At 39.4% G+C, this 24,037-nt stretch overlaps 2 protein-coding genes across 2 annotated transcripts; one reads left to right on the top strand and one right to left on the bottom strand.

Moving 5' to 3' along the window:
* The first annotated feature begins 505 nt into the window (after positions 1-505).
* LOC122091864 (DNA polymerase I A, chloroplastic/mitochondrial-like) lies at positions 506-16,255 on the top strand. Its single transcript, XM_042662057.1, has 12 exons — positions 506-1,046; positions 2,256-3,323; positions 3,672-3,863; positions 4,511-5,184; positions 6,908-7,382; positions 10,044-10,139; positions 11,156-11,248; positions 11,331-11,525; positions 12,015-12,107; positions 12,196-12,408; positions 15,307-15,396; positions 15,682-16,255. Exons 2-12 carry the CDS (start codon positions 2,991-2,993, stop codon positions 15,841-15,843), a joined length of 2,616 nt encoding a protein of 871 aa, XP_042517991.1. The 5' UTR covers positions 506-1,046; positions 2,256-2,990; the 3' UTR covers positions 15,844-16,255.
* Positions 16,256-16,269: 14 nt separating this feature from the next.
* LOC122091863 (microtubule-associated protein TORTIFOLIA1-like) lies at positions 16,270-23,778 on the bottom strand. The gene is made up of 6 exons (XM_042662056.1): positions 22,820-23,778; positions 22,040-22,231; positions 20,123-20,204; positions 19,250-20,001; positions 18,300-19,175; positions 16,270-16,656 (listed from the first exon to the last, which is right to left on the bottom strand). The coding sequence occupies exons 1-6, from the start codon at positions 23,534-23,536 to the stop codon at positions 16,459-16,461; spliced, it is 2,817 nt and encodes a 938-aa protein (XP_042517990.1). The 5' UTR covers positions 23,537-23,778; the 3' UTR covers positions 16,270-16,458.
* Between the last annotated feature and the right edge of the window lie 259 nt (positions 23,779-24,037).

Raw genomic sequence — 24,037 nt, forward strand, 5'->3', positions numbered from 1 at the left:
TACTCTAATCTTTTGAAAATTAAAAAATCCACTTTTTATTGATGCCCATTTGCATTCCGTCATTCGCCTCTGCATTGGTGTTGGGGCCATACGACCAAGTAGTGTTCTTTTCCCCATATAATAATTAAAGAGAAAAAACCTTTTTTGTCTAGCATTTCCCATGCCTAGATATAACTGGGTGTGCATGGAGCAGTTGGACTTGGACATGAGAGCGAATGTTAGAGAGACAGGATTTATGTGCGATTGAGTCTTTTCACACTTAGCTGAGTGGCAGTGACTATCCAACAGTTGAGATGGCCTTAGCATACACTACAGCCATCGGATGCTCAGTGCCACTCGCTGTCTCCCCACTGAGCATTTCTGTGCGCGGTGTCTAAGCATGAGGAACGCTAGACGGACAAGTTCCTTTATCGGGCTTATGGCTTACCCATTGATTCATGTGAGAAGGCGCAGTATACACCATGGGCTCGGAGAGCCTTCGTTGGGGGGATGGGGTAATCCCTTCCACAGGTCTCTCCCGAATAAAATAATAGAAATGAACTAAATGGAGGGAGGAAAGTAACGAAAAAAATGCGAAGATAAGTAGTTTGGCTGCCATAAAATTGGCCGTTAGGGGTTTTACTGTTACAGAGAAGGGTTTTAGGCTTCTTAGCCTACTCCGCTTTCTGAGCTTCTCAAAACTTGCAAGTTTAACAAGAATAACTCTTTCTATTCCCATTTCCCACCTGTTCATGCTATAATCCTTTTCCGGTTCTTCTCCTGCTCTGTTTCCGAACAGGAGAAAGGTCTGGGAGAAGGAATAATCCCCTCGAACAACATTTTTTCGCGGAACTGCGACCACTGATCAGGACGGCTTCCTGTGGTAGCAGTAGTATTTAGCTGGGTGGAGTTGCAGAGGTTATTGCAATGGGGTTTTACACTCAGAGTGGTCCTGTCAGGCCCAGTTGCCCACCTTCTATCTGGTTCTCTTCGTCTTACCGGCGCCGCTCAACCTCGGTGACTGCTTTCCTTAAAGGCTTTTCGAATTCCAATAAAGTCTTCCACAGGTTCGGGCGAATCCCCCCAACAAAATCTATTTTGGTTCCTTCCTTTTTTTTTTGGCGTCACTTTCATTTTCATTTTTTGGGTTTCTTGTGGTTGGAGTGTGTAAACATAATATGTCATTGTAAGTAGGGAAAAGGGGCGAACAGGGATTTGGAGAGCAGGTGGTGGGCATAATTTGAGTGTGATATGGTGTTTATTTGAGACGAAAGGTGGAGGAGTTTGAAAACTTGACGCAAGTTAGTGGAAAGTTTGGAATTTACAGCTTAAGATATAGGATTTGAAGTTTACCTAGACTAAAGTTTAATGGCTGGATGTTAGTTGATAACCTGTAGAGGTTGGATAGCTGTCATTTTAGTAAAAAAATAATTGAACTGGTGAAGTGTATTAGCTCCTGGAAATAAATGGACCATTTTGAAATGACGTTTTGAGTGTCTTCTGTCTGTATTAGTCTCTCCAGGCTGTGCAGAGTACCTTAAAATTGGTATATTGGTTATACAAGGTAGCATTTTAATCTCTTGGCCAATTTGGTGAAGCTGGCCCCGGTGGATTGTTCTAAACTCATTATTATGAGCACTGTATTTCAATCCATGAGATTAATCTATTATAACAATTGAGTGCTTAGTAACTTACTTGTTAAAACTTGTGCATGATTCTAGAAATTTCATTTGCACTCATGATTATTTAATATTCTTCTTACTTTTCTTCTTTTGGGGGTGGGGAATGGGGATACATGGCTTCTAATCTGTCTTGTGCCCGCAACATTGCAACCCGCAGTTTATTCTCCTCTATCTCTTAACTTCCTCTCAAGTGCTAGAAATAAAGGGAATTGATGCAGCTAAGTGGGGGCCTGAAAAATTTGTTCTAAGCTAGCTGATGACAGAAAAAAAAGGGAATACCTAGTGCATGAGGCTCCCACCACTGCGGGATTTGGGGTGGGTTGTATTGTTTGCAGCCTTACCCCCGCTTTGCAAAGAGGCTGTTTTCTGACTTGAAAGTATATAGAGATTAATCAAAAGGGACTAATGAGGCAACCGGAGTGAAATTTCAGGGGGGAAAAAGAATACGACACTCTATGCCATGAAATATATTCAGTTTAATTGATTATTTAGAGCTTATGAGCTATATTTAAATCCCCGTGCTCTTCAAATTTTGCATTTATCCCCCTTTTCTTCTGTTTACAGTCTAACCTATTTGCTCCTCCATAATTTCAGTGTTTTGGCTGGCTGGCGGGAACTACACCATCTGCAGCATGCTAATGGCCCTCAATGCAATAGTGCTATTTTTAGTAGTTCTCTTCAATTTAAACGAGGTTTAAATTTTTCTACGGGGACATTCGCAAAAAAAGGTGCTGTAAATTTATTTGATGAACAAAAAAGTTGCCATCCATCACCTCAGTGGTTTTCTCCAGTGGGATTAAGTAAAGCTCCTAGCCTGAGCAGCTGCAATACTCTTGACACTGTGTTTCTGCGCACCAATGAACACAGCCATATGAGTCCATGGGTCATGGAAACAGAAAGAGTGAAAGCAAATAGGTTGAGAACTTGTCAAGATATTGAGAACCACAAGGTGAATCTTGAAATCCCAAAAGCCAAAGTAGTGTGAAAGGTGGGAAGGATGAGCATGAGGAGGAAAATAATGGAATTGCTGATGATAAACTAAAATTTCCAGGAGGTCTTTTATATAGTTCAGGAGTAAATGATCTTCCTGTAAGAGGGGATTTCCGTGGCTCATTCAACCAAGGGTCTATCTCATATAACAAACAAGCTCCTTCGCCAGAAACAGGTTTGATTAAGGATATAGGCAAGGCAACCTTGAGGCAACATTTGATTGGTAAGGACTTCAATTCAAACCCAAAAGCTTCAAATGAACTAGGCCATAACAACATTCGGACAAAGAATTTGGACTACCCAACTTTTGATTGCTCAGGGCAAGTTGGTTCATCAGTAATGCAAAGCAGTGGTGAATTGAATGGTTCACTTTCACACAAACTCTTAGAGTATAGTAAAGAGAGACCTTCAACTGGAGCTAGATCCAGTGAAGCAACTGAAAGGGGTCCACCCAATGGAAAACCTTCTGTTGTCAATGATGAACCAGTTGAAACTTATGTTGTACCAATAAATCTCAATGAAGAAAATGGTATTCATCCACTGGAGCATCGACAGAGGCTTGAACACATCTATGATAAAGTTCTCGTGGTTGACAATATTTCACTTGCAAGGGATATTGTGAGAAAGCTTACAACACAGTACAAGGGTCTCATTTATGCATGCGATACAGAGGCATGTATCTTGTATTAAGTGTACTCATCTTAGCTACATGTGTTAGATACAGTTGATTTAAATATCTGAACTCTATGTAACAGGGGCACATAATTCAACATTCTCTAACTTTGTAACATGGCTGCTACATCCGAGAGATGCTACAAAATAAAAAGAAACACAAATACATATTTTTTTAAACAAATGTTTATTTATTAGAAAACATAAATATATCTATTGACACCTATTTCTGTCCTTGTTATGTAGTTTGATTTTTATTTACTTTTCTGCCATAGAGCACTAACACACTTCTTCTAATGGATCATATTGATAAATTTACTTCCTTTGCCTATTGATTGATATTTACAGGTGGCTAAGATTGATGTAAAGAAGGAAACTCCTGTTGATCATGGAGAAGTCATATGTTTCAGTATTTATTCTGGACCAACTTCTGACTTAGGAAATGGAAAGTCCTGTATCTGGGTAGATGTTCTTGATGGTGGTGGTAGGGATATTTTGAGGGAATTTGCTCCATTCTTCGAGGACCCTTCCATTAGAAAGGTAATATCTATCATGGGGTTCACTTGATCTGAGGCACTGGGATATTTATTAATAATCTTAGATTTTAACATCACCGCGTTGGAGTTAAAGATACTTGCTTGTTCCATATTATTATGAGCATAGTGCTGTTGGATGCTTCCTACACAGGTCTGCATGGTTATCAAGGCGACTAGGCAACCCAAGGCGTTGGAGGGGGCCTGGACGCCTAGGTGACACCAAGAAGGTGCCTAGGAAATGCAAGGCATCGTCCAGCAAGGGGCGCCTAGATGCCCCACCTTGACAACTATGCTGGTCAGATTCGTCAACGAATGTACCCCATTTGGGAAATCTATTGGACCAAATAATCTGGGAGGGGATGAATAAAACAGTATGATTTGCTCTTAAGGAGAAAAACCTTGATCAAGAAAAAAAGAAGTCCATTTATGTGATGGTTAGTTTGAGCTAGTTGCATTGAACTTTAGGATTTCTTGGGGTGTATTTTTAAGTTACTCTCAAAGATTGGATAACCTAATCATGCTCCGGGTTTTTCTTTTTTCTTACTCATTTCATATTTTAGAGTTGTTCATAACATTGTTGCCATTTTTTATGGCCCTAACTTGTTAGTTACAAGCCTTCAATGGATGAAGTATGTTGTTACTTTTTTGTAGGTTTGGCACAACTATAGTTTTGATAGTCATGTTTTAGAGAATTACGGGCTTAAGATTTCAGGCTTCTATGCTGATACAATGCATATGGCAAGGCTGTGGGATTCTTCAAGACGAACGTCAGGTGGCTATTCACTCGAAGCGCTCACAAGGGACCCAAAGATAATGTCCAGTGCTAAAAAATGCAGTGAGGGAGAACTGATAGGTAAGATATCAATGAAGACAATCTTCGGCAAGAAAAAGATAAAGAAAGATGGATCTGAAGGCAAGCTAATCACTATTCCTCCTGTTGAGGAGCTTCAAAGGAAAGAAAGGGTACATTGGATTTGCTACTCTGCTTTAGATTCAATAAGCACACTAAAGCTTTTTGAGAGCTTGCAAAGAAAGCTAATTACTGAAGAATGGATTCTTGATGGGGTTTATGAAGGATCAAGGTATGACTTTTATGAGAAGTATTGGCGTCCATTTGGTGAGCTTTTGGTCCAAATGGAGACTGAAGGAATGCTGGTTGATCGGGCATACCTCGCAGAGATGGAGAAGTTGGCCACTGTAGAAAAAGAACTTGCTACAGATAGATTCCGAAAGTGGGCTTCTAGGTATTGTCCTGATACTATCTACATGAATGTTGGAAGTGATGCACAGCTACGGCAGCTCTTTTTTGGTGGCATAACTAACAGGTAGATGCCATCTCATTGTGACTTCATTTTGATAGGGGATTTTTAGTCTTAGTATTTGGGATGATAATTACTTCTATAATTGAACTTGGAAGACATGCTGGTGGAGGTAGCGGTTGGCCTTCATCTGATGGTTGCCACCTCTGCTGTTTCTTCATGGTTTAGCCAAAATAACAATTGGTTGATAGCTTGATTGCAACCTTTAATCATATGTAACTTCTCTAAACTGTTAATTGGGTTCTTCTCTCAACTGTTGTAATCTTCCATTTGCTTAATTTGACCCTGGAGTTTCTAAATGTTGGTATCGCTCCCTAACCCATGCACATTTGTCAAATTATGTTGACCCCTCGTACTTAAGGTTGATAGATGGTAATTAACTGTGAATAATATTTTCAAAAAGGGTGGATACATGACACATGGAAGACAGTATTCAACGGTATATAGTCCCTGTTATTGCTTATAACATACATGGTTTTTTGAATTCTAAACTATAATTTATTTAATTTTCAATAGAAAAGAATTTGTTGACTCAAGCAGAGTTGCAATGAACTTGAGATTTTAGCTTTGTCTCTGACTTGATTTCTATTTTTGACTTTTAATGAATTGAAACATGTAATGGAGATTGTAATCCATGATTGGGACTTCTGAGGATTTTACACTTGAGGAGGTGTTTGATGGGGTGCTAGAACCAAAAGGAACCATCATTCTAGGGGCACATTCTGAAGCATTCAGTGATGGGGATAATTTTATTACACGTGTCACATCTATTTTGGGGATACTTACACACATAGCTATGTATGTATGCATGGACATATGAATTGGAAATTGGAATTACTGAAACATAGATGCAAGATTCTAAAAAGAGAAATACAGTAATAATAATTTCATTTATTACCTGATTAAGCCCAAATCTAGGTATGGATGTAATGTAAAGCTAGGTCACAACTAACCTAACCGCAGATAGGATCACAAAGTACCTCCAAATAGGTACTGATTTCAGACCTTATAACTGTATATTAATATGAACCAAACAGTAGACAACACTAGGTTTTACAAGTCCTTTTAACTCCCCATGATACCCAACACATATAAGAAACAACCCCCCAGCTAAATAGCACAATAGGCAGCAGCCGATAACCCCTATTGCAGATCAAGATTAGGGCATAAAAATTCAGAAAATAGATAGTAAACACAAAACCCGATTGGGCTAGCTCAGCCTAAGCTAATTGGCACGAAGGCCCATGGATATGCCCATCCATTGACTTATGGGCCAGACCCCTTGTTACTCTTTCGGCTATATTTCAAGCCCAAGAATTGATCTACATCAGGATGCCTTGGAGTATTCTATTTTCTCTATTGAAAGTTTCCAACTTAGCTATTTTATCAAAAATGTTATGGGAGCCAGTGAGCTTCCAGTGAGGTCCATCACTTTGAATCCCTCAAGCAAGGGTAGAAGTCTTATTCTGGAAAGTACAGTATTGAAACCCTTGATCTTTCAACTTTGCATCTGAATGTACCAAATGTACTTAAGTTTTTGTTTTAATGTGATATTGTTGAGAAAAAAATGACTAAAAGGCCTCCTGTTCTAACTGGCATGTTAGTATTTGTAACATTGTCTTCCCTTAACTTTCTTCTTATGCCACATGCCACTGTTAGTGCTTAAGTTAAATTTCTTTACACAAATTTATGTATATATCTCAGCTGTGCTCATCTGTGCCTTTTGCAGAAAGGACCCTAGTGAGAGTCTTCCAATGTCAAGGACTTTTAAAATACTTAATGTTGATAATGTGATTGAAGAGGGGAAGAAGGTAGCAAAAAAATATCGTAATATTACACTGCATAACCTTGGTGTTGAAATACAAACTGAGATATATACAGCTACTGGTTGGCCCTCAGTTAGTGGAGATGCTCTGAAGGTCCTCGCTGGAAAGGTCTCTGCTGAATATGATTTGATTGATGATGCATATGAACCTCTGTCAGATGGAAATGATGAATTTACTCCAGAACAGATGGTCAATGAAGATGAGGAAAAGCAAGCTACCTCTATTAGTGAAGAGAACATAGAAACCTCTATTTATGGAACGGCTTATGCTGCATTTGGAGAGGGCAAGGAGGGAAAGGAGGCTTGCCAGGCCATTGCTGCTTTGTGTGAAGTTTGCTCTATTGACTCTTTGATATCCAACTTCATTCTCCCTTTGCAGGTAGTTTCTTTATTCTTGTTATACTTGCATCGAATCTTGGTTTATTTTATAAAAAAAATACAGATGCCTGTTCTTCCTTGAAATTTGATATCCGTCTATGATTTTGATTTCCTAACATGATTGAGGAAACACTCATACTGTTCTTTGTTGCCGTTGTGTTCAAACTCATGACTTGTTTGAACACTATGGTGACCAAACCTAGTTAAACAGGTCAAGGATGAGACCCAAAATATAGTTATAGTTTTGGAATTGAAGGCTATTCTCTGTGTCTCTCTTGAGTAATAATTGAGGTTGTATTCTATTGTATCATGACTAAGAAAGGGGAAACAAATCTTAGCTGAGATTCGTATTTTCTACTGCTAAATTAATGATGAAAGAAACCAAAAAGATGTTTTTTTAACCAAGCATGTAAATGAAAAACCAAAGATAGTATGGCCTAGGTGTTTCTCTTTTTCCTCCTTGCATTTTCTATTAGGAAGTAAAATGTTTTGAGAGAAATAGAAAGTAAGGCAGCGTAAATAAATCATGCCAATGACCATGTTGGAGTGATTTTCCTTGGCTGGAGATGTAGAATGGCTTCCTTATCTATTCTAAATAATATTTAATAGCTGCCACAAAATAACTTAGTTGGTAGTTGGTACTCAAATTTTGATGAACTGTAGTCCATGTCACCATTTAAATATGAATGGCTTTGTTTTGGGTTGACAACAAACATGGCTTTAAACGTTGAATGGCAAGATAGGATCTGTGCAGTTGCTCCATTCACTTACGAAAAGGTTAGTTGAGTTGCGTTGTAGTACATGTCATCATCTGGTAAATGGGCCTCTGGCCTTTTTTTTTTTGGCTAATGACAGGTATCCAGGCCTTTGGCCTGACTATTCCCGCGGGACCATACTAACCCCACAACCGCATGGACCTGGTCATACCGGGGTTGAATGAGAATCATTCAACTTTCATTGAAAGCAGTGAAGAGCACTAAACACCTCCGTGTGAGTGGCCCAAGGTGTGCCTAGTGGGAGTCGAAATTAGGACGTTTGAGTTTATGACTCGTACTAAGTTCGTTGATCATCAACTGCTCTACCCCCTTGGGTTAAATGGGCCTCTGGCTAAAAACATCATAAATAGGAAAAAGTTTAATGCATTGTGGGTCATATGATTGAGATGGATTTTAGAAATTGGTAGATTCCCAATTCACATGGTCTTCTATCTATCCAACAATTAGAATTGCCACACCAGCTCTCCATTTATTTTGTGGCTGGAAGTTATATCGGAAAATCTTCCAGATGGTGGACCTTATCATTGAGGTTATGTTTGGAAGCCAAGAAGAGAAAAGAAAAGAAAAGAAAAGAAAAGAAAAAATTTTAAAAATTTTGAGGAGAGAGATAGACACATAAAATCATTGTCTAATCTTTATCTTTTATCTTGTTATGTCTTTTGTACTATTTTCTTTTCTTTTCTTGGTTACCAAACATAGCTTGAGAATTGCTATCCATTTATCCAATAGTTAGGTGGACATATAAGCCACCCACATGGATTTAGAAAATACCGCTAGATAAGAAATGACAGCCTTTTTATAACACGATGACGATGACAATCGGAATCTGATATGGTCATTATGACAATGGGATAGATGGGGGGGTATTCTCTGGATAGGCCACATGTCAATTTAGCAGTGTACTCCATCATATGGCTAACTTTTTTTTGTGGAAAAATTGGCTTTTAAACCAATTTGCAAACCTTTATTCTAGATACAACGGTGAATCAAATTGGTCTGAAACTTGATACCTAAGTAAAAAGATGAAGAGGTCAAGGTTTCCACCAAGTTTGAGGACCACACAAACTGCCACGTGGCTGATATACTGTCAACACACGGAATAGTTTCTTATATACCAGACAAGGAAAATCATTCCCCACGACAACAACAACAGAAACAATAAATAATAGGGTAATTTACAACGCCACCCCTTGGAGAATGCCAATATTAGGGGGACACCCCCTCTCTTTCACCAAATTAGACTCAGACCCCCTACCGTCAGTCAACGTTATATGATGCTTTGAAATGACGTTTTTGCCCTTATGAGTAAAAACTAATAAATTAGACATTTTTCTGCCGTAGTCGCTGGAGGGGGTTCGCTGCCGTAGTTGCCGTCGTCGCCGTCGTCGAAAGAGTGTTCGCAGTCGCCGATCTGCAAGCCTACCCGTTCTTCTTCTCAACTCATTGAGGCTGACTTGGGAATAGAACCATTAAGGGCAATTTTGGTACTCCATTATTTTGAAGGGCAAAATGGACTTTAGAAAAAATATTAACTGCTGATGTCAGCATTCTTGGTATATTATGTAACGTTGACTGACGGTAGGGGGTCTAAGTCCAATTTGGTGAAAGAGAGGGGGTGTCCCTCTAATATTGGCATTCTCCAGGGGGTGGCGTTGTAAATTACCCTAAATAATAATAATAGTTCTATGTACTTGTCAAATTTTCTTTGTGCAATCTAACACCAGATGTTTTTGTGCTATTCCTATTTTATTTATTTTATTTTTTATGTAAAGATTCAGTCTATTTCACTACTATCTTATGTTCTATTATTCATTTTCAGTTGAGAACTTCTGAATGTAAAATTTAGGAGGCGATTTCAAGATCGTTTGTTTTTCTTGTTGCCACAGGGAACTCACATATCAGGCAAGGATGACCGTATCCATTGTTCCTTAAACATAAACACTGAGACTGGTCGTCTATCCGCCAGGAGACCAAATTTGCAGGTTTGTGCTATTCCCTGGTGGCTGATGTGCTCTAATTGATAAGTTCATTTGTGCTTTTGACTTATTTGTTCTATTATAGAGCTCTAAAATGTGATCAAACTTTGAAATCCTTAGATGATTATTTATTAATTGCATGGATGACTTGAGTTTGGATTTGCTAAGTGCGCTAGTCTGTTAGATATATTAAATCAATATTGTACTATGAGGCTGGTTACTTTAATTTTTATGGCTTGCACTATGAAATGATGTGATGAAATTATGTTACTATGCCGAGGTTAGTCCAAATCAAACTGTTCTAAAGTTTTCACAAGCTTTTTCCTCTGTTCTTAGTTGGGCATGCAGGAGAGTAGTCTTTTGCAGCCTGCTTCCTTTGGAGTCCTCCCATCCTCTCTGAGATAGTTGATATCTACTGTAACAATATATAGGTTTCTTTAAAAAAAAAAAAAAAAAAAGAAAAAAAAAAAAAGAAAAAAGAAAAAATACAAATTGTTATTTGTATATGTTTCTGAGTAAGTCACCCTTATTTCTAGGAAGTATTGTAAGCCCAATGTGTACATTTTTTGTATGCATGATACATTGACCATTGCGCACCTCTAGTTACAGTTCTTAACACCTATGAGATTTGGACTCATTTCTTTGGGGAAATGTGGATGCCTTATCTTTCACCTTGCAAACTTGTGTCGCTCATTGGCTCTTCAATGGAGAGGATTCAGTGAATAGGGGGTTAGGGTTTTGTGGTTCTTTACCATTTTCTTTTTTCTGATTGGGAGGTGAATCACAGAAATTCTTTTGGCAAGACTACCTTGCTGATTAAATATATTTCCTATTCTGTGGTCTCTCATCTTTGCAGGGTGTATTTAAAGTATATTTCGTGCTTTGCCAGGTATCTTTGTGATTGGCGACTTGATAATTGATACTCCTGATGCCCAACTTACATTAAGAGAACTTGCTTTGTTCCCTGTCTTCCATATGTTGAAAAGGCTATTAATGTTATGTTGTCACCTTCTGAAAATCAGAATCAGCCTGCTTTAGAGAAGGACCGGTACAAAATTCGCCAGGCATTCATAGCTGCTCCTGGAAACTCTCTAATTGTTGCCGATTATGGACAGGTCTGCAACTCTTATCTACTTATCTACTTTCCAATTTTTTTCTCTGATTTGGTTTGATGATCTACATTGTTTAACATTACAGCTGGAACTTAGGATTCTGGCACATCTTGCAAACTGTAAGAGCATGTTGGAAGCCTTCAGAGCTGGTGGTGATTTTCATTCAAGGACAGCAATGAATATGTATCCACATATTCATGAAGCAGTAGAACAAAAAAGAGTTTTGCTTGAATGGCAACCTCAGCCTGGTGAAGAGAAACCCCCAGCTCCCCTGTTGAAGGTAAAAATTCAGGACTTCTTGTCATTTATTGGATATGTTGATTCATGAGCAGTGGCAACAGGAGGATAATTTTGGGACAAGTAGAAAATATATTTGGAATTGACAAAGGTAAAATAGAGGACCTAGCACTTTCACATTGTATTGTAAGAAACATGAAATTTCTGAACTAGGAGAGTTGAACTTATGATATCTTTATTTTCCCACCCAGTTTCTACAATAGAAACATATTTTTTTGGTAAATAAAATTTATAAACATATTTAGCAGTACTATGTTTCAGATTTTTTATACTGGCTTGCATGGTTTTTCTGGGATCCTGTTAGTGGACCCGATAACTGTCTTTTTCCTCTGGTTATTGAAGAATGGGATGAGTCACAGGAAGGATACCTTTTGAAAATTCCTTATGCTCTGAAACGACTGAAAATAATTTTGATCGCTGCATCTTAATCTGTAGATAATATTTCCTATATATTCAATAATGTTTATTTCAGGATGCCTATGCTTCTGAAAGAAGGAAAGCCAAAATGCTCAACTTTTCCATTGCATATGGGAAAACTCCTGTGGGGCTTGCCCGAGATTGGAAGGTGCAGAACTTTACTTCTAAACAAATGGTGATCCCATTTAAAAAACTAACTTCATGGAGCTAATTAGGGTTTCTGTCTTTGTCCTCAGGTTTCAGTTAAGGAAGCAAAAGCAACAGTAGATCTCTGGTACAAGGAGAGGCAAGAAGTTTTGAAATGGCAAGAAGAGCGCAAAAACGAAGCACAGACCACGCAGCGTGTACACACATTGCTAGGACGGGCTCGCCATTTTCCTGCTATGGCCCATGCTAGTAAATTTCAACGAGGCCACATTGAGAGAGCAGCTATTAATACCCCTGTGCAGGTTCTTCTCTTCTCCCTTCTGTGCAATTTCTTGTTGATCATTATTCACTGTCTTTGCCATCAAAGATTAATTGAAAATAGGGTGTCAATGTACTGCAACTTTAACTACTTCCACCCCTTTCACTTCTCCATGGATTTATTTAACATTTTCACCTATTATTTTAAACACTCTGGAAGGCTTTTAGTTCTTTTGAGGTTCTACATTTAACATTTAGGAGTTCAGTAATACGAACTTGCAATATCATTTCTGCCATCTTATTTGCAGCCACTGCAGCCGCTATTAGTATTGGAGTTTGTGATTTCTATTGTTGTAACTTCTAACTTCTAATCTAGTACCTTTTAATGAACTGATCATTCCCAATATTTGGTCTTCGCTTGTTGTGGCAAAGTATGGCATGCAAAACAGTTGTGTATGCAGCAGGCAAATCCTTCTTATGTCACATGTCTTGGAAAGTAAAAATGAATTGCATGGCTATTTTTGGAAGGGATTTACAATGAAGGTGGGAAATTGCGTCGGACTTCCTTTATGCATTAAATTTGGTGAGAAGAGACAACATAGATAGTGTGGCTATGTTTATTGGCTGAATAACAATAGATGTTGGACTTTGGAACCTAAATGATTGGGAAGTGAGACAATACGCTGCTTTAGTGGAGCTACTTGATATCTACACTGGTAACCTTGAACATGTGGCAGATACAAGATTTTGGAAGTGGGGAGGACGTGGGAAGTTCTCAGTCAAATCCCTATTGGCTGCTTTGCTGAAAAGGAGAACCTTACCGACTTGAATTTGCCTTTTACTGGAAATTAAAAATAAAAGAGAACCTCATTGACTTTCCTGCTGACCTGATTTGGGCTAACTATCCCGTCAAGGTTCAATTCTTTTTATGAGCCACTTATGGATAGCTTGATTGTTTGACTTCTAGAAGTTATGTGCCCCTGAATTTTGTGCCTTTTTGTCCTAGGTGGTGAAGAACCAATTCCCCCATATTATTTATGATTGTCCATTTGCTAAGCAGGTGGTGGAAGGAGATCATGTATATATATATATATATATATATATATTTTGGCTTTTTTGCTCTTTTTAAGAGTTGCTCAACAGTAGCAGAGTGAAGGAAAGAGGCTATGGATTCTTATTGCTTGATCTATTGTCTGGGGTCTTTGGAGGGCTAGAATGATGGGGCTTTCAGCAATCATGCTGTTCCTCTCCATGGGGTCTTTGGAACTGGCCTTTTTATGGCTTTACTTGGGGCTCGATCCCTTTTTCAGTTTTCTTGAAATAGCAGGGGGTAAAATAAAAGGCCCTTCAAATATTTAATGCAAGTACTATTAATTAGAAGGAGGGAAAATTAACCCTGGAACCAAATACAAATATTGAGAGGCCTTGAGGCATAAGCGTCATGCCTTAGGGATTACTGTCCCTGCCTTACAGGTTGGCTTCCTTTGTACCAAAATCCTCCTAAAATGGAGTCTTTTCAGTTTTTATAGTTATTTTGCCTTCTCCTTCTATAACCAACTAGCAGTGCTTGCATGATTGTGATGTGAATGGTTTGATCAAGTCACTGGATGAAATTGAGACTGAAAGTTAAAAAATTTCCAGTACCAGTGTCTGTAATGGCATCATATTTTTGGGTGAATAGAAATTTATATAAAATAGGAAATCCAAAATTACAACATAAAGCCAAGAAGGAAAAGCAATGGGAGAAACCCCAAACAACAAAAGCAGATAGGGATGGGGTGCAATAAGAGGGAGATTCCAAGAACAGGAAAGATGCTGATTCCTCTCTATGTTAGGACAAATAGTGAATGGGAAGCAGCTTGTTCCTGACATCACAGGTGATGGAAGCCCAAATCTTCTCAACAGTGCGTGATGATGTAGACCACCTTATATTATTGTTTTCCCACCATACATGATAAATCACTATACCAAAGGCCAATTACCAAGGGTGTCGCATATTGTTTTCCCAGTGAAATTTTTCTAGATCCATCTTCCAGTCCCTGTAAAAGGGAAGGATAGCTCTAGGGTGTGGCCAACACTTTCCAAGGATACCTTTCAAACGAACTTGGAGAATGGATAGGAAAAGAGTAAGTGCTCAACATTTTCCAAGGAGTTCCAATAGAATCAACAGTTAGGGATTGATAGATTTCTCTGAAGAAGGAACTCCTGTGTATAAAGAGAATTGGTCATAGCTCTCGAAACAGTGAAACAATGCCTAGGAATGTGGAGCTAAACCAAACCACCTTACACAAGGGGACAACAGGGGCTTTTGAAGAGGTCGTTGATCACCATGCCTGTTCTCTTTGCCTAACTACCATTTTCATGTCCAAGGTTTTGGTTTTGTCCTTGACAGCATCTACACACTAGCCAGTGATCAACTCATCAGATTTTCCTTTTATTGTTATAGTAGTTGAGTTTGATGTTGCAGCTGACATTGCTGCAGTGGCCACTCAATTCATTGCAATTGACATCACTGTGGGTGGAGGAAGAAATGTTTAAAGAATAAAATAGTTTAACCAGAGTGCAGCTATTTATTATTCATTTTTCATTTCTCATCTCATTTCTTAGCCTCCTTTTCTTTAAACATCTGTTTTCCCTACTTTGCTATTTATTATTCATTTTTCATTTCTCATCTCATTTCTTAGCCTCCTTTTCTTTAAACATCTGTTTTCCCTACTTTGCATTTCATGTTGTCGACCGGTTGACCCCATTAAGTTGGGAGAAGGCTGAGTTTGTTGTTGTTGTTGTTGTTGCAGCTCTTTATTCTTACCGTAAATCAAGTGGTGTCATTTCTTGGCTGCACTGGGTTTAAGATTCCATGTGTTTTCAAATTTGTTGTACGGTTACACTTTTCTTTGCAAAAGGACTTAAGATGAACTCATTGATGTTGGTGACTTTAATAGGGTAGTGCTGCTGATGTTGCCATGTGTGCCATGCTAGAAATATCAAGGAATGCACAATTGAAGGAGCTTGGGTGGAAGCTGCTTTTGCAGGTTGAGTTTACGAATTCTTGTGTGTGGTTATTTCCATGACAATTCTGAAGTAGTTATTGTTAAGTTGGCATTTGTTTAATCTCTCTTATAAACACGTCAGTTTGGAATCTAGGGTCCACTCTTAGACAGAATGGATTGGAAATGATGGTAGGTCACCTAGAGCTGATTTTTTAGGAGTTGGCTCGTTTTGAGTCAAGCACAGAATAAGATTGGAAATATCCCTCCCATACAAGCAATAAAATTGGTCTTTTAACAAAGACTAACTTCGACTTCTGTTAAAAGCAGGTTCATGATGAAGTGATACTTGAGGGACCAACGGAATCAGCAGAGGTTGCCAAGGCCATAGTTGTTGAATGCATGTCCAAGCCCTTCTATGGAAAAAACTTCCTTAAAGTTGACTTATCTGTTGATGCCAAGTGTGCAAAGAATTGGTATGCAGCGAAGTAAATGAAGTATGTTATGGATTTGGTTCAAAAACCATTGTTCTTTGTCACTCGGGACTCAAAAGGATTGAATTGGCTGGCACCATCACAAGGAAGGTTCTCCAATGCTAATGCTGTTGTTTTTGTCCAACATGGCTAAGTTGTGCCGGGATCTTGGTTGTTCAAGGTCGACTTGACATTCGAATTTTGATCATGAAGCACGCACCAATGAAGGCATTGCTGAGGAAGTTTGGTTGCTGCTTTATTGACCTCAATTTCGGGGGTAATTGCAGATGAAGACAGGGAAGGGGTGATGCCTTGTATATATTTAAATTTCTTTGCGAATGGGAGACCTTTGCGCTTCTTGTATTTCAGATTAGTGATTGTTGAACTCATATTTTTCTTGCCAATTAAATCCCTTTTGTTCTTGCCTGAAATACAGTCATCTTGATTCAAGCAAAATGAGAACACATTCTTTTACATATCCAACTAGACCCAAAGATTACAAAGTACTTTTTTTTTGCTGTAAGTCAGCAAAGTACATATTTAGCTCAAAATATAAAGGGATGTACAGGATTTACATCTGGGCATTCCCAGATTACAAAAGTAAAGAATACCAACACTTGGAACCATTGTAGCACTATCTATCAAGCTGTTGCAAGTCAACTCCCCAAGTTGATGCCAACTGCAACATCACCTGGTCAGGTGTGACACCTTCCCAGTCCTCGGGTAGTTCCATTGTGGAAGAGGCCTCATGTAAGCTCAGCAAGATCTCTCTCTTGCCTTCCATTGAAATGCCCAGGATGTTGGGTCCATTTTCCATCACCAGATCTGCTAACTGCAACATTCATGCAAAAAGAAACCCAAGTAAGGTTTTTTTTTGTGTTATAACCAAACCATGAAAGCTTCAGTGATGTCTTTTACATCATATAAAGGTGAAAGGAGGAGCCTGACCACTAACATATGCTCCCAAAAGATTATGTACTAATAAGTGAAAAAAGCCATAACAAGCGTGCAGAAAAACCTGCTGCCTTCTTTTCCTCAGTGTATCCTAATAGAAAAGTGAAGCCCCAAGAAAAATCCTAACCACATTAACAGAAGTAAAAGAGACTAGTTATAGATCTATTGAGGTTGATCATTGATGGCATATCCTCTCAATCCAAAGAAATCTTTACGATAAAGGTATATGCCACGGTAGATATAAAATCAGGTATTGGCTCCAATTGACACCCAAACTTTTCAATGCAGATTTTCTGGGCCAAGGCCACAACACGCCCTACTTGGTGCAGGAAAAGCAACCTCCTTGGATGCCTTGGCTCACCTTGTGGTTTGGGCAGGTGCCTTAGTGTACAATTATCTTTTTCCTTATTTTATATTAAGGAAAAAGAAACCTGAAAGGCAGCATGGCCACTGCACCCAGACACTGTGCCCCCCACGAGAGGCAGAAATCCAGCCGCTGTTGATGCTTCCGCACATGTTCCCATTGGGGCAGGGGCCACACTGCCTTTTAGGGAACTCTCTCCCTTTATATTATATATAAACTAGATTCTGTTTCTAGCCTTATTATTGGTTTTCTTTTTTATTTTTTTTTTTCAGGTAGAAGCCCTGTTATTGGTTCAAGTATCTGATATTGCTTGATTGCGTCATATAAAATTCTTGAGTATATAAATGATTACCTCAACTATTGTTCAATTGCCCATTTTCTGGTGTTATTCTGTATGCTAATTTACAAAGGAACATAAAATGAATTTTTCATAGGGAAGAGTTCTCTGTCCGGGAGTGAGGCCCATGAATGGGATTGCACGTAGAAGCATCAAAAGGGCAGGCATTATTGCCTTTCATAGGTGGAGGCAGTTATTTCGCCTTCCCAGGCCCTGTTTCTGGGCGCAGCCTCCACACTACCCCGCAGAAACCATTTTCCCATGTATATATTACAAGAGTTTTTTTTACCACTTGCTTTGGTTTTTTTTTTTGATGAACATATTTGGTCATTATTAGCATAATTATATCATATTGCATTGATATGGCTTCTATGTTAATACTAACATAATATATGTAATTATACATACAATATATATATATATATATATATATAAAATACACACATAGGGTACCTAGGCTATGACTAGGTCGACATCTTGTTACCTAGGCACCCTTCCACCGCCTTAGCTCACCTTGGCACCTAGACAACTATATTTATACTCCCTATGAAAACTGAGTATAAACCCAACGATCTAGGACCAATGCCACATATGCACAGTATAAATCACACATTATGTTTATGTAAAATATCACATTGCGGGGGTAGGGATCATCCTCAACGATTCAGTGAGCCCATACTTCTCAACGAAAAGAACTAAATGCACTCACGGGGATAGGGATCATTCTCAAACTTCAATGACATAAAAGAAGTGAAACTATCCTGCATAATGGAATATTCAGTAATGAAAAGGAGCAGTAAGGGTGTACAAAAACTCGAACCTGTTGAATCCAAGAGAAACCAACATCGAACAAGTTCTGTTCCAGTAGAAATTGTGCTAGAGCATGCAAAACCTCAGCTGCAATTTCATTAGAGAGCTGATCCATTACAGGGCCAGATCTGTCCATCAGCTTCACAAGCAAGAGTTCATCCCCTGTAGACAAAACTTCTGCATATGCTGACTCAATATCACCTACATGAAAGGCTTCCATAGCATTACTCCAAGAAGCCCAGATGGGCCCCCGATCGTGACCTACATTATCATCTCCCATAGCTTCAGCAGTTAATTCTGGAACAACAAATCTTTTTGTAGCTTTAGCTGTTCCATCTTCTCCAGCAACCCGAATTGCTTCCAGAGTAGCCTCATCCTTTGATGCTTGCCAAACACTTCTTGCCGAGGGCCCCTCACCAAGCCGAATAGGTCCAGGCCCCTTACCCCAAGCTCTCCGGTCAACCTGATCACCATCACGTTCAGCTTTGGGTGACCTACCATCACTTAAAGCACCACCTAGAGCTCTTCTTGAGCCCACATTCTCATTTCTAGAAGCACCATGGTTGTAAGAATCCCATGCATCAGACACCTCAGATCTACAAGGTGGGTCCCTTCCCCTCGCCACGATACCATCAGATGGGAGGAACCTCTCTGACAGAATCCACCCATCACCACCTCTGCTAAACTTGGTGCTAGTGTAGTCAGGGAGGCCATTATACTTGCTGAAGAGCCTACCAGAAGAGCCTTCATATCCCACCATATAGTTACTACCTCTTCTACCTGATGACATTGCCAAATCTCGTGCCATGTCCTCAACAACTCTCTCAAGTCCCCGGACTCTGTTCTCCAAAGTTATCATACTGTCATGGGACCCACCCATAAAGTCCTGCAATTTCAAAATATTCATTAGCAAAACATATCCAAAAACCAATTTCTCAAATGCAAATTCATTGAACAAACCTGCAACATGTCCATCAGGTAGGCTTGCTGCTTCTCCAGTTGGACTAACTGCCTCTGAATAGCTAACCAATTTCCTTTGCTATTCATGAGAGATCCTTCAGAAAGACCATCCACTTTGGTCAAACATGTACGTGCACTAGAATTGTCCCTCTGATTAATTCCATTCCTTTCATCAGCATCAAACCCTATGGTTTTTGAGTCTCTTCCCCTCAGTGTTCTTTGTTCAGATGCACCAACAGCATTCATGTCTTTTCCTCTCAATGCTCTCTGTTCATTCCATTTATCCCGGGCAAATCCATCGGGGTCTTGTAGTTTATTGAGCTCACCAGCAGCTCCTTTATCAAGGTTGTGGTACTTGTTGCCAGATCCCGGAAGAACTATTTCACGGTCCACATTTTGATTTGAATCTCTATCTGTTAACCCCAATTCTCCCTCATCTTGGGAATTGGAAGAATTAAGACATCTGCGAGGGACCACCACTTCCACAGGCAAATCACCTGAACCCCTGCTTTCAAGTTTCTGGAAGAATTCAGGGTTCAATTCCTTGTCAGTTAACGCAGGAGCTTTCTTTTTCAATATCCCAACTGTTTTGTCTGAAATACCACCGCCCTTGTTTTGGGAGAGAGAATCAGAACTAGGGGAGGAACCATTAGATGTATCCTTTGCCAAAGACTCTGCTGTTGTCTGACCAGGATTTGACTTTTTCGGATCGGACTTACCAGCAAACTTAGTTGACTCTGAACTTTTACCATCTGGAATATCAATCATGGGGGGTTGGGGGGGGGGAGAGTGAGAGAGAATAAGAGCAATAAATTTAAGTAATCTTGTTGGGCATTCCTCCCTACTGATCATGATTCATAGCTATAGGTTCACCTGGAATTCCATCCACTTCCTTCCCTCCAATCTTCTTCCATTGCTGCAATGCTTCTGTTATGCTGTCTCTAACGGGTTTCACCTGAAATACTAACAGATCCTCATAATGCAATAGAACCTTTTTTCTCTTCTAAAAATAGGTAAGCATTAGTATTAATAATGGTCAGAGAAAAAACAACACGTATAAGGATGACATGCAACAAAATGGAGTCCCCAACACATAGGACCCTTGATACAAAATCATCCCATATGTCACATAAATCATATGTATTAGTCCTCTGAATAAGATCCCATACATCATTTGTATTTGTCCTCCGAATAAGAAACCAACTTTGTTCTCATGGCCACCCCGACACTGATTAAATTTTCACTTCAGAAAAATTTTCATTTCTCTCCTTCCAAATAGACCAGTAAAGGCAAATGGAATCATTTTCCAAATTATCTTTGATGTCCCCTCAACTAGGCCTCTCCCATTGGATGGTTCAAAATCAAGTAAATGGATATAATTGACAACGGGATTAAGCACTAGCAAAACTGGAAACACTAAAAATTAAATCAACATTGAGCTGCATAACATGAATTCAATAACATATAATTCATAAGATGGCAACCTATTTGTACTGTCACGAGCAGACTTTCTGGTCGAGAATTCATCCAATCAGATGAGCTAAAATACTTGAACTTAGATTTTTTTTTTATTCGATTGGGGATGGGGGGGGGGGGTTGTTCAATGTTCAAAGAAAAAATATAAACTTCTGGCCCAAGAAAATCAAACAGTGAATTGAAGTTTCAGTGCAGAATTTTTCCCCATCTCGTCTTTTTTGCTTTTTAAAAATATCATAATCAAGCTTTTTGCTGATGATATCGTTTTAGTGGATGAGACAGTGACAGGGATTAATAATTAGTTGGAATTATGAAGATCTACCTTAGAACCAAGAGGTCTTAAGATAAGTAGAACAAAGACAGTATATGGGGTGTGACTTTAGTAGTTCCGGGATTGATACTGAAGTGGTGAAATTTGAGGAGAGAGATTCCACAAAGCGACTGTTTTAAATATTTATGGTCAATTATTAATAAGGATAGCGAGATAGATGATGATGTCTCTCACAAAATTAAAACAGGTTGGATGAAGTGGAGAAGTGCTTTTGGAGTGTTGTGCGATCAACGGATTCCTCTCAAGCTTAAAGGAAAATTCTACAAGGCTATTGTAAGACCGACTATGTTATATAGGGCAGAATGTTGGACAGTCAAGAAGCGTAATATTGATAAGTTGAGTGTAGCAGAAATGCGGATGTTGAGATGGATATGTGGCAAAACTAGGAGAGATAGACTGAGGAATGACAGGGTTAGAGCTGAATTGGGAGTGGCCATGATTTAGGACAAGCTGGGAGAATGCTGCTTAAGGTTGTATGGACATGTCCAGAGGAGGCCTTGGGATGCTCCAATATGGAGGAGTGATCAGATCCACTGGGAAGGACAAAAAAGAGCTAGGGGCAGAACTAAAATGACCATTCATGAGTTGGTAAGGAATGACATGTAGAAGCTAAATCTTGACAGTAGTATGACATCAAACAGAGCTGTTTGGAGGCAAAGATCCATGTTGCCGATTGTGTTTAGGTGGGATGGCCCAGCGGTGTTACATTGCCTCTTCTTTCTTTTCCCTTTTTTTTGATAGATCCATGTAGCCGACCCCATTCAGTTGGGAAAAATCTGAGTTGTTGTTGTTGTTGTGGTATGCTGAATGAATCCTCAGAATAGCATGATTTTTCTGTCAAATATCATTATTCTGTTTCCAAACATCATAATAACTTTGCTTAAGAGTGAAAATACTGTAATCAGAAATTAAGATTAATAACATTACTTTCATTTGCACAATAAAATCACCAACCCATGCAGGAGATCAGATAGGTAAAGTACCTTATCAAAGCGGCAAGCTTCGAGGACAGTTATCGTGGAAGTGGTCACATCTGCAATTAAGTGGCTTGAATGAGATGCTAGAGTAGTCAATGTATCAGCCGCAGCCTTGCGTGTTGCCCAATCTGTACTATCAAGGCACTCATGGATGCTTTGCAGAAATACCGGCAAGCTTTGTGGTGCAATTGCCCCTACCTGCAATTTACAATACCTGATATTATTACAAAATGAGACCCTACTTTATTAGAGGTTCCAAGATCTGATCCTTTCACATAGAATTGCAACTTAATTGGTCTACAATCAAAGGCAAAAATAATGCAGTTATGAGATACTCATGTGCAAAGTGCAGACATGAAAAAGGGAGTCACAACACAGCAACTAAGGTAACAGTGTTATGACACAACGAGCACACACTAGGAAAGAAAAGAAAAATAGTGAAGATATAAAATAAGAATTTCCCTACCATCCAAACACCTGTAAGGCTTGTATTAAAACCTAAATCAGCTCGGACAAAGCAAAACAGGAACTGTTCATATCCAAATTAAGTTTTAAAATTCAGTATAGCAAGTAGTCCTACGTTTTGACATACTCAGGGGTCCCTCTCAAATGAAGATAAAATGGGTATCAAGAATTTTATTCTTATATTTTGATCCAGGACCCATATGACATCCAAAGCCCCCTAAATTGATCAGATCAGCGACCAAGCTCGGTTTATTTCGCGAAACGGAATGAATTTGATAACAAAACAATAACGGCAGAAACAAAATTGAAGATTGAACCAACCTGAGATAGACTAGATACAACAGGCAGAAGGGCAGCCTTGGCAAGGAAGTTCTGATTGTTGAAGTACTTGGAGACCCTGGGGCACAGCTTCTGGAATGCGGCAACAGGCGGGTCCGTAGCGGACTCAACGATCTTCGCTATGCACATTGCGGCGCCTGCCTGGACCACCTTGTTCTGCTCTCCCATTGCCTCAAACAGAGGCTTCACGAATAATGACACGACCGACCCAAAATTCCCATTCTCAGCATCACCCCGCAGGTACTGGGACGATAATGCTCCGATGGCATCTCGGCAAGAGTCGCGAACGCTGGAATCTGGATCTTTAAGCCTCCTTACAACGTGAGCAATGATCTTGGTGAGATGGGTAGAAGTGTAATCGGAGTGGGTAGAGCAGAGAAGGGTGAGGAGGCGCAGGGATTCCTTCTTAACGGCAGGTTTATGGTCATTAAAAGCTTCGTACAGGCAATTGAGAAGCATCGAGACGCCATTGCCATCAGGGGAGAGGGTCTGAATGATCTTCTCAAGGTCTTCGACTGCGATCTGGTAGGTATCTCGGTCGGAGAGTTTGGAGAGGGAGATGAGGATTCTCTGCTTCAGTTCAATCATGGCGAGGTGGGAAGAGAGAGAAGAGGATCTTGAAGCTGGTGAAGATGCTGTCGTTGTCGAAGAGTTTGGAGGTTTCGAGGGTTTTGAAGGCTTTGAAGTTTGTGAGCTCATGGTGGCAGCCAATGATGCTACACAGAGTAACAAACAGAGAAGGGAAAAAGAGAAATAGAAGGAGTTTCTGGGAGTGTGTATGTGATTTGAGACTTGAGAGAGGGAGAGGGAAAGCTCTAAAGATATATTTTAAACTAATCAAACATGAAAAAAAAGGTCAAATTGAGATCTCAGAGCGTGAGTGAGAGGAAGGCAAGTCAGGTTTTGTGAAAGCACAACCCTTTTACCCGTTGTGCTGTTTTTCAGCGCCGAAGAAATGATTCCAATTTAAAAATAAAAAATAAAATTGTTCCTCCTACACAAACTTTTCAACATCGGTGATTATTCTAAATTCCAACCGTTGGACAAGATGGGGATTATCTGTATTTATTTTCATTTATTTATTTATTTTTTATTAACATCTGGTGTCAATAGAAATCTTTACGAAAGATAAAGTGAAAAATGGTCAATATTAAAATCTCTCCACTCTTCTTGCACCCCAATCAACTCTGATTAGGAACT

Source organism: Macadamia integrifolia, chromosome 10 (assembly GCF_013358625.1).
Source record: "Macadamia integrifolia cultivar HAES 741 chromosome 10, SCU_Mint_v3, whole genome shotgun sequence".
NCBI classification, from domain to species: domain Eukaryota; kingdom Viridiplantae; phylum Streptophyta; class Magnoliopsida; order Proteales; family Proteaceae; genus Macadamia; species Macadamia integrifolia.

What these genes read in the sequence shown, in the direction of transcription:
- LOC122091863 (XM_042662056.1), bottom strand. Translation starts at nt 23,536, where the DNA reads ATGAGCTCACAAACTTCAAAGCCTTCAAAACCCTCGAAACCTCCAAAC. An exon ending in GGAAGTGGATGGAATTCCAG is followed by an intron (nt 20,002 to 20,122) that starts GTGAACCTATAG and finishes TTGATATTCCAG; the next exon opens with ATGGTAAAAGTTCAGAGTCA. An exon ending in GTTTCTCTTGGATTCAACAG is followed by an intron (nt 16,657 to 18,299) that starts GTTCGAGTTTTT and finishes TGAATGTTGCAG; the next exon opens with TTAGCAGATCTGGTGATGGA.
- LOC122091864 (XM_042662057.1), top strand. Translation starts at nt 2,991, where the DNA reads ATGCAAAGCAGTGGTGAATTGAATGGTTCACTTTCACACAAACTCTTA. An exon ending in TTGTTGCCGATTATGGACAG is followed by an intron (nt 11,249 to 11,330) that starts GTCTGCAACTCT and finishes TTAACATTACAG; the next exon opens with CTGGAACTTAGGATTCTGGC. An exon ending in CTATTAATACCCCTGTGCAG is followed by an intron (nt 12,409 to 15,306) that starts GTTCTTCTCTTC and finishes TGACTTTAATAG; the next exon opens with GGTAGTGCTGCTGATGTTGC.